At 41.2% G+C, this 17,491-nt stretch overlaps 1 protein-coding gene across 4 annotated transcripts; it reads right to left on the bottom strand.

Moving 5' to 3' along the window:
* Window positions 1-9,118: 9,118 nt before the first annotated feature.
* On the bottom strand, window positions 9,119-17,338 carry LOC103709601 (nuclear speckle RNA-binding protein A-like). 4 transcript variants are annotated; one of them, XM_089926829.1, is made up of 7 exons: window positions 17,216-17,338; window positions 16,996-17,047; window positions 13,234-13,358; window positions 12,857-13,133; window positions 12,705-12,766; window positions 10,011-10,092; window positions 9,119-9,605 (listed from the first exon to the last, which is right to left on the bottom strand). In XM_089926829.1, exons 2-7 carry the CDS (start codon window positions 17,030-17,032, stop codon window positions 9,487-9,489), a joined length of 702 nt encoding a protein of 233 aa, XP_089782955.1. In that variant the 5' UTR covers window positions 17,033-17,047; window positions 17,216-17,338; the 3' UTR covers window positions 9,119-9,486. The 4 variants fall into 4 exon arrangements, with proteins under 4 accessions (XP_089782955.1, XP_089782954.1, XP_038986364.3 ...); XM_089926828.1 differs by lacking the exon at window positions 17,216-17,338 and adding an exon at window positions 15,840-16,098 and having other exon boundaries at window positions 16,996-17,105; XM_039130436.3 differs by lacking the exons at window positions 16,996-17,047; window positions 17,216-17,338 and adding an exon at window positions 15,840-16,764.
* Window positions 17,339-17,491: the final 153 nt, after the last annotated feature.

Raw genomic sequence — 17,491 nt, 5'->3', positions numbered from 1 at the left:
CAATCCACCTTTGAAACTCGTACTTAAGCCTAAATTTTGTCCCAATTAACTGACTTTAGCTAGGATGTACTTATTTTATAAGAATGTTGTGTTGTGGGGGGTTCTCGAATTTAGTCCCACATCGACCGAGTAGCGAAAAGGTCTGTGCCTTATAATGAGGAGGCTTAAGCTTTTCCTCTCGAGGGTCTTTTTGTGGGACAAAACCGTGAGGGGCGTTGGCGGGTGACCCCCGTGCGAGCTCCGCGCCTACAGACAGGTGCGCCCCCTGCGCGAGCTCCGCGCCAGCCGGGCATCCCCAAAGCAGACAATACCTCGGAAGTGACGCAGTCGCTTTCGCTGCTCGGATCGGTCGGGGGCTATGCTGGTGATGGGGTGCAAATCCCGCATCATGTTGAATATGTTTGATGGGGTGAAAAAAAGAGCCTCAAGACATGATGGCGTGATTAAATTCGTTCATCTTGCGATCCACCGGCAATTCAGATACTCTAAATGCTCTACAGCCATTAGATTGGGATCACCTTTTTCAACTCGGAGGTTAGGACGAGCAGGCTACGAGCAACTAACCTCCAAGATCAGCTAACGTGTAAAGTTCTAAATCTCTCAACTTAGCGTCTGTCTCAAAATGATCCGAATTTTCTCACTTAGCTGAAGATTTTTCCACCCTGCACTGAAAGGTGTCCCCTCCATTGAGCCAGAGTGAAGATTATCATAATAAACTCCAACGATTACGCCGAACCTTAAGGCAATTATAACGCAATCCTACCAAATCTTTAGGTAGCTATAGTGCAATCCCAAGTGATTACAGCATGATTTTGAGCCATTAAGATACAATTCACAGAAGATTTAGGATCGCACGGCTATAAACAAACCATGAGCCACTACAAAGATAATTGCTAAACCATAGTTAGAACAACACTTTCTCTAATGTAAGCATTGGATGGTCCGATCGAAGCCAATCTGGCGAGTTCTCTAACCTTTTTGTTGTCGTGTAGATCTATAAAGGCAGCTCGTATCATCAATCTGAAAATCAGCAGCAACAACGTCTATAGAGGCAGCTCGTGTCATCTGTGCCCCAGTCTTAGTATTATTTGCTCTTTTCTGATTTTGTTGATTGTACCCACGTCCGCTGTGTATGAGCTGCTGTTATATTAAAAAAAAATTTAAAAAAATTAACATACGATGCTTCCAAATAGCCTACTTGACTTGGTTTCACAATTCCTGGCCCTAGGAATTTTACAGAAAGATGCGAGAGCATCAGCAGCGTCTCACCAACAGCGATATATTCGGTTTCAACAGAGTGGCTGCGGACGTAAGAACTCTACAGTGGATGCACAGCAAGAGAAAGGAAGACTCGAAAGGAATGGTGAAATTTTAGATATCCCTCCGAAAGTTCTATTCCATCTGTGAAAACTGTCACCAAGCATTACCCACTATAACACCGTTCGAGATCAAGGAATGAGAATAAGACGGATATATTATGCTTTCTATGAACGAAGAAGGATAAGACAGCATCCACGTTTTGTTAAGTGTCACAGTTTCCATCAAAAGCAATCTCCATGAGCATTATTTTAAGCGTTCCGAGAAAGCAGCGTGCCGTCAGCTGGCAGCAACAGAGGAAAAGTGCGTTTTGCCCACTATAATATTGATGATGCATCATTAGCGTCAGTAAGTTGTCTTCAAGGAATAGTCGGACTGACTACTTCTGTTGATAGATCTATCCAGAGAGCTAAATTCGCAAATTGCACTCAAGGATCTAATTCAGGGATAGGTGATGAGATTTTTTTGGAAGAAGATATTGCTAAGTGGGCTCAAAATGACTTGACAAAGAGTACTAACTGTAGAGAATACTGACCACCACCTTGGTCTCCTCAGAATGGCCTGTTGTGCAGTCAGTTGAGATGTTACAAAGAGGAGGACCTGCTCCTGGGATTGGATTTGGCTGGGGTTCCTCTGGGTCGTGCTTGAGAATGATCTTGCTCTTGCTGAAATCATGAAACCGAATGTCTTGATTCACCTGAGTCAATTCTGTCCTTGGATATGTTTGGTTGCAGGACCTGCAGACGGAGCAGCTGCCTTGGAGAAGGCACTGGATATGTTGCTTCAATCTCGTGTTCGAAACAAACTCAGCTTCCATATCCAAACAAACAAACAAACAAACAAAAAGCAACTTAGCTTCTGCATTCATATTTGTATTCATCAAAATTAAGACGGGTTTCAAATCATTTCACTGGCAATAAGACGAAGAGGACTACGTACTTTCTTTAAATTCTCATCTCAAGAACAGATGGTTACGTATTAAGAAGTCATCTGAAAAGGTGACATATCTAGAAATGGCGATGCTCTGGAAACAATTCATGAGGAAGTAGAGCAAGCAGAAACAACTATCAAGTATCCATATTGCAATTCATTGCTTGTAGAGTGGGCACACCAGAAACAGCCGCTTCCTGCGCATTGTTTTTTAGGTGCAATACGTAGCATTGGCGAGTTTAAACGCACTAGGACTTCTTTCATTGGGAACAAGCTGTTTATATTGTTGAACCCATATCGATTTTGGGATTTTTGTTGTAAAGATGTACGGTATTATCGGTATTATCTTATCGATCATAGAACTTCCAGATTCAAGCATTGGAAATTAGAATTCCTGTCGAAAATATTGCCGATGTTTTTGGAAGAGATGATGAGCACAATTACTTGAACCGACGCGTGCGGTGATGAAAGATGCCCCAAGATTGTAGGCAGTTCTTAAATTTTTTCCGTCAACTAGATTCATGGACCGAGACCAATCACTTGTGCCTGGGTGTTTGACGGTACGCCACAATGCCATAAATAGATCTTTTGCACCAAAGATACAAATCCATAATCAGCGTAATTAAATACGTTCGAATGGGTTCGATTTTTTTTTTTTTTCTGCTGCAACAGATGTTTTGTACTTATCTAGTATGAATAAATTTAAAAATATTAAAATATAATAAATTTTAAAGTGCTCTAAACAACTTTTTGTTTCCAACTTATAGTATCCTTCGGAATAGTTGATCATAGATAAGATCATCCAATTTGCAATCTTATTGATTTAGAGTCTTTTAGAATGATAAATTACAAATGAAGTTACATAATCTATAATTTTATTGGCTTTTCTATATACAAACTTAATTTAGAAAACAACGCTGTCCCAAATATTCTAAAGCAAACGGAGCGCAGGGAGCATGGTCCTTTACGTGTTATCAGAGGAATGGCTCTTCGCGTACCGACTCCATGAATTTGAACCATTCCTCTCATGCCGCATCGCATGGGTATGACCTAGCAATAGCTCCAAGCCACGATATAACCTGAAGGGCTAAGAGTCATTTCGCCTTGTAACCCCCCCGATTTAAGCGCTGTCATGTCACTCCAACGACCGATGGACCTACATGTAGGTCTCCTTCTTCTCCACTCCTCCCACCTCTTCTCCTCTCCAAGAACTACTCGAATTACAGTATTTGCCCTCCCTTTCTTTTCTCACCAACAAGTAACTCTTTTCTCCTGGCTCTCGTAGATAAGAAGACCACCATCAACCACGCCAAGAAGGAGAAGAACAAGAACGGGAAGAAGAACTATGGAGGTTCCATCCGAGAAATATAGTTTCTTGAATTCTTTATATAAATTCCCAGCACGACCTTGTAGCGACCCTATTCTCAACGTATCTTTTTCTTTTTCTTTTTCATTTCTTTTGTAGGAAAAACCGAACAAGGAAAGAGGAATTAAGAAAAGGCCATCACCATCACGGCTGCCCGAGTTTCAAAGATGCCGAGTCCGCAGCGCAACAACGTCGAAGAAACCGTCCCTCTCGACGGCTGGGAGGAGATAGCTCTCGGGCTCGCCGATGTGGCGGCGGCGGCGGCGGCGATGATCGTGCTTGGGCTGGCCTGCTCGATCAGCGCCGCGCTGATCGAGGTGGTTCGGTTTGTACGACGACCCTCTGGCCAAGCGCTTCACCACCAACCACACCCCGGTGACTGCGATCGGAATCCCGTGCGCGGTGTTCACGGTGGCTCTGTGCATCAAGAAACGGAGAGCCGCTTCAAGAATCGGAGTTAACGGTGACTGCGAGAATGGAGGCACTGCCGAGGTTCTTGATGACTTCGTGCATGGAAGCAAGTCGTGATCGTGTCTCGGTTGGTGACTATTCCTAGCTCCTCGTCCTCGAGGTCAGGTGGTGGTGTTTCGGCCGGCAGCGGAGGGGTAACTGCGGCTGATGTGAAGCTGGGGGGGAGCGAGCCATCACCGGAGGGACAAGACACAAGAGGGAGATAGGTGTTCGCATGTCTGGAGAGGCGGTCAGTGATGGGAAAGGAAAGAATGCTTGATGAAGATCGATGGTGTCAAAAGGTGAAGATATTAGGTGTTCAGTTGGTCTAATGATCTGGGTCTGTGGTTCTTGGTTGAAGTTCTATAGGCCTGGCTTTGTTTGTTAGGGACGCATGGGGCTCCAGTTCTACGTAACCTTCAGCCTACAGATACTGTTCAGCTCTTTGCTATTGCCCTCATGTTGCCAACTCGTGAATCATTTGTGCCCCATATAAACTTAAATATATTGTGATCTGGTGCAGGCAACTGGTACTTGATCTGTTCGATCACATAACTTTTGTCCCTTTATATTCAGGTACCAAACTCTTTTCTCTCTTCTAATCTTTTCATTAATTACTGCTATCTATCGAAGCAACTTTTCTGCGATATGGGCTCTTTGATTTGTATTAATCAAGTTGCCACAAAACCTTTTTCTTAGGGTAATTTTGTTGCAAAACCTTAAACCATAAATTATGTGACATGTGATCTTTGATTTCTTATTATAGTAATTTATTCCACGCTGCTTTTTTTTAATATAAAAATGGCATTTCATATAGCTCTAACGTGAGAACATCCAACTACATCAAAAGAAAGTAAAAAGTACAAGGTAGGAGGTATGTCTCCTACAGATGTCCATATAATCTTTCCAGAGTACCGGGCAACAAATGAGGTGACGCAGTCTGCTGCGCTATTTTTGCCTTCGAAATACATGTAATGCTACTGCTTTCTGAGTTATGGAAATATCGTGTTTTCACTAGTCTGTTTGCGAGATCATGCATATACTTTGAGTGCATTCTTCTTGAGATTATGGATGTATTTTGGCTAGTCTCGCATTACACGTATGGTGAGCGGCTAGTATTGCAAGTGATTCAATAAATTAGCTCTACGATAATGAAGAACAGCGTAAATCTCAAACAATCAAAAGTATGAAGTTCATATTTTTCGGTCATTGATAAACAGTTTGTTGGAGAAAGGTCCACATTTTTAGAATTAGTATGTTCTATGTTATTTCAGTATAAAGCATGGTGAATGGCATCATAGCCAAACTGAAAGTTGCAACGTCTAGGCAGCCAAACGAGACCAGTTTCTCTGCTTGTATATATGGACGGCAATGATGAGCTAAAAAGGTTTTGATCTTCTTTAGAAATGACTGAACTTTTGATAGATTTTTGGAGCTAGAGTTGCAAATTGGCTTAAGCTTAATCGAGTTTTAGGCTGCTAAGGCTTGGCTCAACAATACCAGGGGTGAATTCAAACTCAAGCCAGCTTCAAACTTAGCTACAAACGCTACTTAATCGACTGACTAGAACGGATTGCCCGGGGCCAAAACTGCCCATTTACATGGCAGCAGCATGCTTTAACTCTCTCTTATTATTACATGGAATTCCAATTCGTTCCTTCGCCATTTCCTATCGCATCCTAAGACTTCGAGACCATGAAGACTTGGAGGCAATCCAATCCTTCCACTTGCCTCCCCCTTCGATCCAGTCCCCTCCGTGTCTTTCTTCTTCTCCCAATCTTTCGAATGCCAACAAATTTCTTCTTGCTTTTTTGAGGATGTAACGAGATCATCCCTAATGTCGACAAGAGGAAGAAACCAAGAAGACCGAAGCCTATTACATATAAGAAACCTTGACTTATGAACCGGGGATCATCCACTGATCGCTTTGAGAGCTGTGCATACGGAGGCCTCTTCTTGTCTTTCTTCTTCTTTCTATCTTTCGAGTACTGACAGAATTCTTCTTGCTTTCTTGAAGATAGAACGAGATTATCCCTATATGAGGAAGAAATTAGGAAGACCGCAGCCTGCTACGTAAAAGAAACCCCGCAGATCATCCACCGATTGCTTTGAGATATGTGCAGATGAATAAATAACAGCATTCGAAGCGCGCTTTTGAGAACTATGCGGTAGACTAGGTAGCCTCCTTTGTGGCGCAGCATTCGGGTGGATTGATTTAGGCCAAGGTCGGAGATATATCTTATCTTCTGTATCATTTTCTTTCTTTTGATTTGGCAGATTGTACACACGTGGAATCTATATATGAACGCCAATTTTAAACCCAAAAAAAAAAAAAAACTGTGCGGCAGCCATTTCAAGACGGATAGCCCGAAAGCTCGACCTGAAGGGCATAAGCCGAATTTAAGCGAGGTCACCTCAACGACTGATCTACCTATCACAATCGCAACGACGACGCTGCTTCCCCCCCTCCGTCTCTCGTCTTGCCTTCATTCCCAGCAGCAAAGAGAAGGTCTCCTTCTTCTTCCCCACTCCTCCCTCCCCTACAAGAATTACGCGAACTACTTTATTTTCCCTCGCATTCTTATCCGACCAAGAACTAACTCTTTTCTTCTGGCTCTCGTAGATAGAAGAAGACCATCATCAACCACGCCAACGAGGAGAAGAAAACCAACGGGATAAGGAGAACTATAGGTCCTATCCAAGCAATATATAGTTTCTTGAATTCTTTATATTCACAGCAGAATAACTTTTTAGCCACCTTATTCTCAACATATCGATCGTTTTCTTCTTTTGCAGGGAAAAAAAAAAAAAGAGCAAGGAAGGAAGAAAAGGCCATCACCGTCTCGGCTAAGCGACTTCCAAAGATGCCGGGCCTCCAGCGCCGCGACGTCGAAGCGACCGTCCCGCCCGACTCCTGGGAGAAGGTTGCCCAGGGGGTGGCCGACGTGACGGCGGCGGTGATGACCGCGCTCGGGCTGGCCGGCTTCATGAGCGGCGCATCGAGGTGCCATTTCGGTCTGTGCGACGTCCCGCTCCCCGAGCGCTTCATCACCGACCACCCAACCCTGGTGATCGGCATCCCGTGCGCGGTGCTCGCGGTGGCTCTATGCATCAAGAAACGAAGAGCCGCTTCAAGAACCGAAGCTAACGGTAACAGCGAGAATGGGGGAGGCGCTGCCGAGGTTCTTGATGACTTCTTCGAAGCATATCATGATAGTGTCTCGGTTGGCAGCGATGGTGGTGGCGAGAACTGGACAGTCCGGCCGCCGATACGCCTGCCACCGGTGGTGAGTATTCCTAGCCCCTCGTCGTCGAGGACAGCTGGTGGCGTTTCGGCTGGCAGCGGAGTGGTGACTGCGGCGGACGTGGAGCTGACGGGAGCGAGCCATCACCGGAGGAGTGAGAGGGAGAGAGGTGTTGACATGCCGGGAGAGGCGGTCAGGGATGGGAGAGGAAAGAATGCTTGAAGAAGATCGATGGTGCAGAAAGGAGAAGATGTCAGATGTTCGCTTAACCGGTGTGTTCGTGGTTGAAGTTTTACTGGCCTGGCTTTGTTTGTCAGGGACGCATGGAGCTCTAGTTCGATCTATAGAACCTTTCAGTCAGTTCTTTGCTATTGTTCTCTCATGATGGCAGTTCTTGAATCATTTGTGCCCGATATGATATGAACTAATAAATTGTGATCTGAAGTTGAGGCGTGAAACTGGTACTTGAGCTGTTTGATCACGCATCTTTATCTCCTTATATTGAGGCACCAAAGTCCGTGCTACGGGTTGTGTTCTTCGGCTGATTGGCTTGTAAATCCTTCTTTCATCATGTTTTTCATTATATAGATCGATGTTTTTAGCCTGGCTTTTCGCCGGGTGTTGTTCCTTAATTTTCTGCAATCTATTTTTTTTAATAAATTAGATGATTTAAATTAATTAGGTATATATATATATATATATATATATATATAGGGGATTGATAACCTACTCTCTGTTATCAATCTACCCATTTTTTATTAGACAAAAAATACCCTTACTTTTTATAACTTTTAAGGATACTTTATGTCTTTTTACAATCTCACATTTACTCACCCTCTTAACTCCTCAATTAATGCTCTCTCCCTCTCTCTCTCTCTCTCTTACATATACATATACATACACATACACATACATACATACATACATACATACATACATACACATATATACATACATACATACATATATACATACATACATACACACACATATACATACATACATAGACATACATATACATACATACATACATACGTATGTATGTACATACATGCATACACACAAACACCGGAGGGAGGGAGGGAGAGAGAGAGAGAGAGAGAGGGAGAGAGCATTAATTGGGGGTTGAGAGGGTGAGTTAATGTGAGATTATAAAAAGACATAAAGCACCCTTAAAAGTTACAAAAAATAAGGGTATTTTTTGTCCAATAAAAAATGGGTAGAGAGTGCCACCAAGGTAGTAGCCTAGTGGTAAGGGGGCGATAATTCCGCCCAAGTTGCCCGGGTTCGAAACGCACGGGCATCGATTAAATTAGGGGACCGGATGCCCCACGCTCGGCTGGCTTGTTGGCGGTTATGCTTTCCTTCCACTTGTACCAAGGTGGTACTGGGATGACGTACCCACACGTGAGGCGGTGAACCCAGTGGCTTCGGCTTTATCTCCGATGATGCTTTGGCTTTATCTTTCTGGCGACCAAAAAGTCGACTATTCAGCTGATAAATAACCTGCTAAACAAAACTGACAAAAGTTTTGCATCCAGAAATAAAGCGCGGACATTAAGACCGTCCAACAAACTTCCTGCAGCACGCACTTCCCACTATATAGGTCATCCAATAAATCACGAATTACAAGCCCAAATACTTGAGCTTTCCAATTGCCGATTGACAGTAGCTATGCGATGATATCTTTAAAAACAAGTCAGTCCCCGTCATCCAGACAACCATATGAGGACTGGAAAGTGCATTAAATCTCAACTAATCTTCGGACATCCAAATTCTGTAGACCAAGTTTTGACATTTAAAGCCAATATGCACAAAAACCAGCAATGAATTAGTTTTTTCTTTTTTTTTGAGAATTCTAGCATTGAATTAGTCTACTTAGAGTCTTAGACATCATATTTAAATGCAACTGCTGCAACAATGGCACGAGCAGAAAAATAGGAGCAACTACTTGAATACATAGGCTGGAAACTACGAAGAAGCCACTTCTCAAGTATGATATATCCTGCATGTTAACGCATCTATATGGTCATCAGTCAAAATGTATGAATTTACTGGTGCTTCACTGGTGAGTCGTCTGATGACTGCCTGAGCATGACAGATCCCTGTATAAAAGCCCACAGGGTAAAAAGTGCATTCGAATCATGGCTATCCATAACAAGCTTTGCCGATTCCCTGTCAATTTGGGCCACCTCCATGTCTCCGGTCATCACATACAGAAGATGGACGGAAAGGGAATTTCGCAAATTGGATCCTTAAGACTGGCGAATCCTGTTTCCTGGCATCAAATTTATATTCTGCAGGAAACCCGACTAGGTAATTAGTCAATGGTGTGGATTGGAATTAGAATATGGAGTTGACAGATCATGGTATTTCCGCATACAGGCGCTATCTTCGCATCACTGTTTTATGTTTACCAAAAATGTTACAAACCCAAGTTTATAATAATAAAATATCATCTGACCACAGCAGTGAAGAAACAACAGCAGGAAAAACTTAGGTTGAATGATATGATTTTCCATGCAACTACATTTATAGCTGATGCTAGTTATGAATGATCGCATTTTCTGGTTTTGGTGTTGGTGGGGGAGGGGGTGGATGTCTTATTCATGAAAGCTATGCAAAATGTGTGAATCTTTAGAGAATCTGAGCAAATATGGCAGCACATGAAAGTCTAGCAAGTCATGGCATGAAAAATGCACCTTGAAGAGCTTCCAGAGCAGTTAAAGCACATTTGGCATCATTAAACTCCACGAAGCACAGGACATGAGCCTTATCTCCAGTCTGCAAGCCAGCAGTTGCACAAACTATGAGCAAACTTCTAGGCAGTAAAACTCACACTATTTAGTTAATATGTTGGAGAGAATTTTCAAATGGAACAGATAACTGTCATAGGTTTATGTCAAGCTTGAATGTTCAAACATTGCAAACTGTCGGTATCGAACTTTCACAAGAGCACCATTTGCAATGACAGATGTACTGCTCAAAGGACAAACACAACCAAGCTAGAAAATCTGAGAAAGGCCAGAGCATTCTAGATGAAAATCATCTAAATTTGTGAATGTACCAATTTAAGAAATAGCAGACCCTCTTCATTATAAAGCTGGTATCTATATAGAATCTAAAAGGGATAACAAAAATATTCACATGACACCACGAAAAGATGATTGAAACAGGCAGTTAAACCATTTCGAGAACAGCAACAGATGGTCAAAGAGAACATTTTTCAAATTCATGTAACTGATCCATCTAGTCAACTAGTGTTCTTAGAAAAAACAACCTTCGAGGCACAATCACAGCATGAAATGGGTACAAATTCAGCAAAAGGCAAAGTGTAAGTGCTTCATATTAACTGATGAAACATAATTTGAAATTTCCAACATCAAGGCATCCAGATTTTGCCAGAACAAAAAAAGGTCTGCAGATGAACTTGCTGACTCATAAACATCTTGCTCTCAGCTTGCTCAGTGGCTCCTTCAAGTTAAATCAATTAAGCAAAGAATCCGGCTTAAGCCACATCTTAAGGCTCAACAAATAAAATAGCTCAGACTGAACACTGAAAAGTGTGGCTGGCAAGCAAAAAGAACTAGAAGTTCGACTTAGCATGTTTAATCGCGAGCTAAACTTTTGCATGGACAGCTGAGATTGTCCAAAGCCTGAACTGAGTTTGAAAACCTGCTTGATATGATCAAGCTGACCTGAAGCCCAAACGTCAACGTAGGTTGACTTTTGAAGGCCTATAAGCAACAGATTGTGGAATTTGCATTGAGCAAAAGAAAACCTTCAAATGTCTATGATAAAGGAGGTGGCTATAAAGACCTAAAAGTACATATGCTGAATGGAAGCATAACAACCAGCATTTTCCTAATAAAGGATAATCAGGAAGTACAAAAAGGGGATAAAAGCTAGAACACGTAAATCCAACAATAAATCAGAAGGTCCTCTCCAGCAAGATAGGCTAACAGAACATTTAGAATTGATGGCTGCAAAAACAAGTTCACCTTGTGAAGGGTACTGAGGGAGTAGTGTGCAGAGAAATGTCTCTTGAACAGGAATGAGCAACGTTTTGGAAAACTGAGAAATCTATCATCTCGGTAGGTGACAAAGGCCAAGATGAACCCAGATCTTGATTTATCTTGGCCAAAATGGAGGATAAGGACACCTGGAAAAGTCCAAAATTTTTCAAGATCCTGGTAGATATTTTGGGATGAAGGTATAAAAATATTAGCTAATATAGTAAATCCAGGATGCGTTAAGGCATTAATTTTGGAGTCTATTAATTAAATATCAATTTAAGGAAGTAAAAAATGTGATTGGAAAATATAAGCCGATATAACAGTATATCAGCTAATATCTCGGAATTTATAAGTTTGTATCGGCCAAGATAATAGAGGCCAAGATTTTTAATATCTTCTTTCAGGATTTGTCCAATATTGGCATAAACCTAGATCTCAGCCAAGATGAGAACTTCCAGAAACAAATGGTCCAACAGCATCAGCTGCATTAATAATCATCTCTGACCACCATCGATTTAAAGACAGAAATTTGAATAGAGAGGAAGGTTGAACAATATTAAGTAATATAGCTTGTATCTCTCTCTCTCTCTCTCTCTCTCTCTCTCTGTGTGTGTGTGCGCGTGTGTGTGTGTGTGTGATACATAATGATAAAAAAATTGACAAGTAGAACATCAGCAGCTACATGTAAAATATCATACGTATTTTAACACGACTTATATATTCATAGGGAGCATATATCAGCACAATATTGAGACACTACAGAAAACTGCAAATTTGACATCAAAGATATTAATTTGAAACATGAACCCATGGTTATGACCCCAAAATTCTCAGAGGTTGAAAATACCATAAAAATAATTTTCTGATCAGTATGAAATACGCATATAAAAGTGCCTCCAGTATGAAATACGCATATAAAAGTGCCTCCAGTATAAAAATAATTTTCTGATCAGTATGAAATACGCATATAAAAGTGCCTCCAGTGGCAGGTCATCAGATTCGGTTTAAGAGGCAGGAAAGAAAGTGGACAGTGAAAGAAGAACTTAATGTGTCTAGTGAAAGTAATTTAATATTTCATTTTGAAGGATCTGGCCTTCATTATAGTGGCAAAACATGGTCTGTAAAGACAATACCAAATTGATTGGGTGTGCTATGAAATTATGCTCATTGGACAATAGGTGTTGCCAAAAAATAAATAATCATATTAATCAGGCCATCATAGGATGATAAAGAATCAATTCTACATATCAGCAAGCAGTAAAAACACCATGATTCTCATAAGCATCAAGAATGAATCGATTACATTTCAAATATTTATAACTACTTCATGAAGTTTCAAAATTTACCAAAATAAGAAACTGATTGTATCAATATACTTACACGTCTAGGCTCCTTATGTACAACTTTGATATCCTTGAAACCAATAAAAGGGCGGAAGAGATCTTTTGGTACAATATTAAGGATTAGAATAGAAGAACCAAAGAGTAATCAAGTCAGAAGGCAAGGTCAATGAGTCACAGCCACAAGGATACGGGCTACTTCTCTCCTTGTACAATCAGTAGGAAGGCCATCAACAAAAAGGATATTAGACTGATCTGCAGATGCACCATCAGATTTTACCAAAGGATTGGGTACGTCTCTGATGCCAGGCTTAATGCCTAATGCATCTCTTCTTGTTAAGCCTGGCTCTTCTAATGGAGTATATCCTCTTATGGTAGCTCCAGCAGCCAAACCACTAAATCCAGGCGTAGCATGACTTCCTGCTCCAGAAAGATGATCTGAACCATAACTTCCAGGTCGTATCGGTATCTGAGTACAGCCACAGCATATGAAAGATATCACTAAGCAGTAAGATGCTCTGTACTCAAATCTTAAATAACTTTTAAACCACTTCTAGGTGAAATCTTACATCACTCCGCAGAGAATCTGATGTGCCCCTTGGATCACCAGCACTCTGCATGTGATCAGATGCTACAGTAGAACCATCAGATAAAAGAGAACCACGAATACCGGCTCTTGGATCTGCTCTTGGATCTGTTTCATATAGAACAATAAATCAATGAAGAAAATCCAGAAGCTAGAAACCAAAAATATGACAATGGTATTTCCTTAAGCAGATTATTGTTGATGGACAAGAACATGCCATACATAAACATCAGACTTATATGGTACAGGACATGCCAGTCCTGCTGAACATAATACATTGTACATTAAACTTATTAAAACATTGATAATTACAATCATTTTTTATGTATGCAGAAGAAACACTTCTCCGTTCTTAGATGTTATATCTGTACATACCATGAAAATGAACTAGAGATGTATCTAAGTGTAAGTAATTGCAAGAACAGAATAAAGAGGAAAGGCAAGGATCCTATACTCCAGAATGACACAATGACAAGTGTAGACAAAATGTTAGAATTGCTCTTCTGTATAGGTTAAAACACATATGTGACCCTAGATAACATCAAACCATATGAGTTAAAGCATAATAACCAGCAGGTTAGTAGCAAACGTCAGCATCAAAAAATAAAGTATGCACCCAGCAAACCATTATTACTAAGATAGCCAGCCCATTTTAATTAAATGTTCCTAACCAGGAAGATAAAACAATAAAAAATCACAATAATTAAGAAAAATAAACATGAAATCTTTCATCTACAAGGACCATGACTATGGTCAGTCATATGTAATATACGATCTACAGACTACAAAAACAAAGGTAAACTACAGAAATAGTGATAGATTAAGCATCAGCTGAATAATCTAAAGGGAAAAAAGGCTAACAAGAACAGGATTCATCAGTTGTCAAAGTTCATGTCTCACATACCAAAATGTTTCTCATCATGATGTGTTCACGCACATCAAACACATCCTTTTGGCACCTGAAACTTCCTCAAAAACTTGGGAGATGAATGCTCATTCTTAAATTTTAACCACCCTCTAGAAAATGAGGAGTGCAAGACCTACAAGCGAGTGTAGGTGGAACCTGCAACACGTGGCATGAGCCCCACACTCTGCCCTCTTTAAGAGAGCTCACAACCGATTCAAGCAAGCTGGTGTACTAAGCAGAAAAAGGTATGGTTCACACCATGTGTATGTGGACATTTTCTAACACATGGCCTTAGTTTAACGTTTCCTTCCAGAAATGGAATCCCCATAAATCCCTAACAGTTATATGTGTTCTCTAGCATAGAAAGTAAGAACAACTGTTCGGTAATTCCCATTGTAATATCCACTTTGGGGAAATAAACAAGGAAAGGTGGAAAAAATGGAAGCGGGAAAGGAGTAATGTCACCAGTGTGCGATGAAAGAATACTTTGTTAGCAGAAACAAGAGAAACTTCTCTACTATCATAATGGAGACTCTTGGAAGTAAGACTCCAACCCCATTTGGCTCCATATTTGATTTTTTTTTTTAATAGAATTACACCTTACAAGAGAGACTTGAGCCACCTCCTTCCCAGGAAATGAGTCCATCATTTTTCCTTAATCTGTTTTCAGGATCCACTCCACGCCCTTCTCTTCCTCGTATTCCTAAAATTTCCAGTTTTTTTTTCCTTTTGCTTTTTAACTGCATGCATAGTGGACATGCACCTTGTGTGCTAAATATTAGTTTGAACAATGAAAGGGATATCATAGGGAAGTGCTGGAAACTGGTTAGCAGTCTTGGAGTCTCTTCTTGCATACTTAATCATGTTTCCCAGCAACTTCCCCATAATTTTCGAGGTCTTTACCTCGATGCTTCCCAAGGGTGGTTCCACAGAACCATGCCCCCCTGCAACTAAGATTTGCATGCACAACTTCTATGGAGTTTATGCAGAAGGAAAGATAATATCATAATAATGGTAAGAAAAAGAAATTATAACCATTGCCTAAACATGACACAATTCAAATCTCTGTAACTGAGTAGGCAGACAGTATCATTACATGAGGACTCAAAAAATCATATCGTTATGCAATCACATCAATTAACTCTTCCGTGCAAAGCAATGCGGCACGCTGTGAAGGTTTTCTCCGAGTTTAGTACACTCCATCCGGGTGGTGCATTCACACGTAATGTGATGTGCTGCGGGCACCAGCACAAAGAATTGCGAAGAAGATATCAGCATTAACATAACTTAATCAATAAATTTGATAGAATATATGGCACTAAATAAAACCTAACTCATCTACCTTCATTACACGGCTATTCCTATTTGTGATGTACCTCTCCTCCACCCTAAGAACACATCTCTCTCTCTCTCTCTCTCTCTCTATAAATATATCTGGAATCAAATAGCAAAAGATGACTGTTCGAAAGAGGGGCCGTCTATTAAAAATCTCACGGCCTCCTTCTCCCCCATCCAAGAAGATAATAGCTATTTCGACGATCGAAACAAGAAAATGCTTCCAGCTTCTCTCAAACATTGACCAGGGCTTGCCGGTGGCCCAAACCAAGCGAGCAGAAGGAGAAGGAAACAAAAGGCTTGGGCGTATCCGAAGGAGGGAGAAGGGAGAGGGAGACGGAGGGTACCTCTTTCGGGAGAAGAGTATCTCCGGTAGCGATCGGACATTGCTCACCTCTCCTATCTTCCAGTGCCGGTACCGCTGGGGGTCGAGGTTGGGGTTCGGGTGGCGGAAGGAGTCCGATACCGAGTACCAGCGCCCCTAGAGAGCGTTCCCCGTATGCGGCGCCGCCCCGAAACAGTATCTAGCCTCATTTCATACGAGGGGACGAGCCAGGACCGAATGGCGGCATGCATCCAGGTGACACCCCGATCTCAATTGTATATCTTGATAAATAAAATTAAAACAAAGTCAAAAAACTAGACGTACAAATACCATTTGAAGAAGCGGAGAAGAACTAAACTACAAAAGAAAATGCCATAGATCCTATAAACTTTCTTTTGTTCAGTGCATGTTGTAAATCATTAATTCTACGGCTTCTAAATTATTCCAGCATGATTTTAGACTAGTTCATTGGCCTATATATAACCAAACTATCTTTACCCTAAGAGTGCATGGATAGATTTTAAGAATATGTTCATTGCATTAAGAACCATCTATCTCTCCAAGGCTAGATCCACGTATGGTTAACTTGGTCATTATAGATTTTAAGAATCATAGTTCTACATCTGGGTTTGAATCATGCGTTAGGCATGCTCACTAGAGATATTTGTCTGTGTCGGCATCTCTTCCTGGCAAACCACCAAGTCGACAAAGCCCTGTCGATTCTAGCTTTAGCTTAAGCGGCCGAAACTGATCTTAAATAAGATCCCATGTTTAGCTTGTGCCTGTGCTTCAAAAGCGGAGCTTGGAACAATGCTTCTAAGCCTTGGTATATAAATTTGATAACCGATGCTGGAATTTCACTTGAAACTATACTAGATCAGCTCATAATCTAGCATGCCTCCTCAAAGCCAATATAACTAGGTTGCTGTGGACCTTGTTAGATCTCCAAAAGGAACCAAAACGAGCAGATGGGACAAGAAGGAAAGCCATCCCGCTGCGGCAACTTAGCTTGTCAACATTGTTACATAATTCAAAAACCACACGCTACTACCAATATTCATGTTATCGACTTCCCCACCCTTCCCCGGGGGTAACATTTCACGCAACAAAGATCAGACATTTTCATCCGAACGTAGATGAATTATTTAAAAGCTTTTTCTGGCCAAGTAAAAAACTACCTTTTGGTGCTCGAAGCGCAGATGATGCTACGATCATTTACGTCATGGACACCTGCAATGAGAATATATATATATTTATAGCTGAAAACAAATGAGCACAATTATATTCCTATCAAATTTTCTTCCAAATTATAATCCAGATTGATAAAAGACGATGGTGCGCACTTCCCACACACCACACGGGAAAGAAAACATCAACGGTGCGATATGACTCACGTACTATTTAGCTTTCGATGTGTACCACATGGCTTTTGACGTGCTCACTCCCCAGCGAGCCCGATTTCAACCAACTTCAATTAACCAACCTGGAGTTCGCTTATTTCTTATATTCACCTTTCTTAAGACTTCCATACCGGGGCACAGATAAGTCAATATATTGCATTTGTCACATCAAAATGTGAGCCTCAACACTGCTAAAATAAATTGGCATCACAACATAAAACTTGCAAACATAAGGCTCGTGCTCATGTCATAGAATGTTTTCTGGTGTTGGTCG

This window comes from Phoenix dactylifera, chromosome 12 (assembly GCF_051530095.1).
Source record: "Phoenix dactylifera cultivar Ajwa chromosome 12, Ajwa_hap1_PhDact_Kaust_v1.1, whole genome shotgun sequence".
Classification (NCBI taxonomy): domain Eukaryota; kingdom Viridiplantae; phylum Streptophyta; class Magnoliopsida; order Arecales; family Arecaceae; genus Phoenix; species Phoenix dactylifera.
This window is presented reverse-complemented; position numbering and strand designations above follow the sequence as displayed.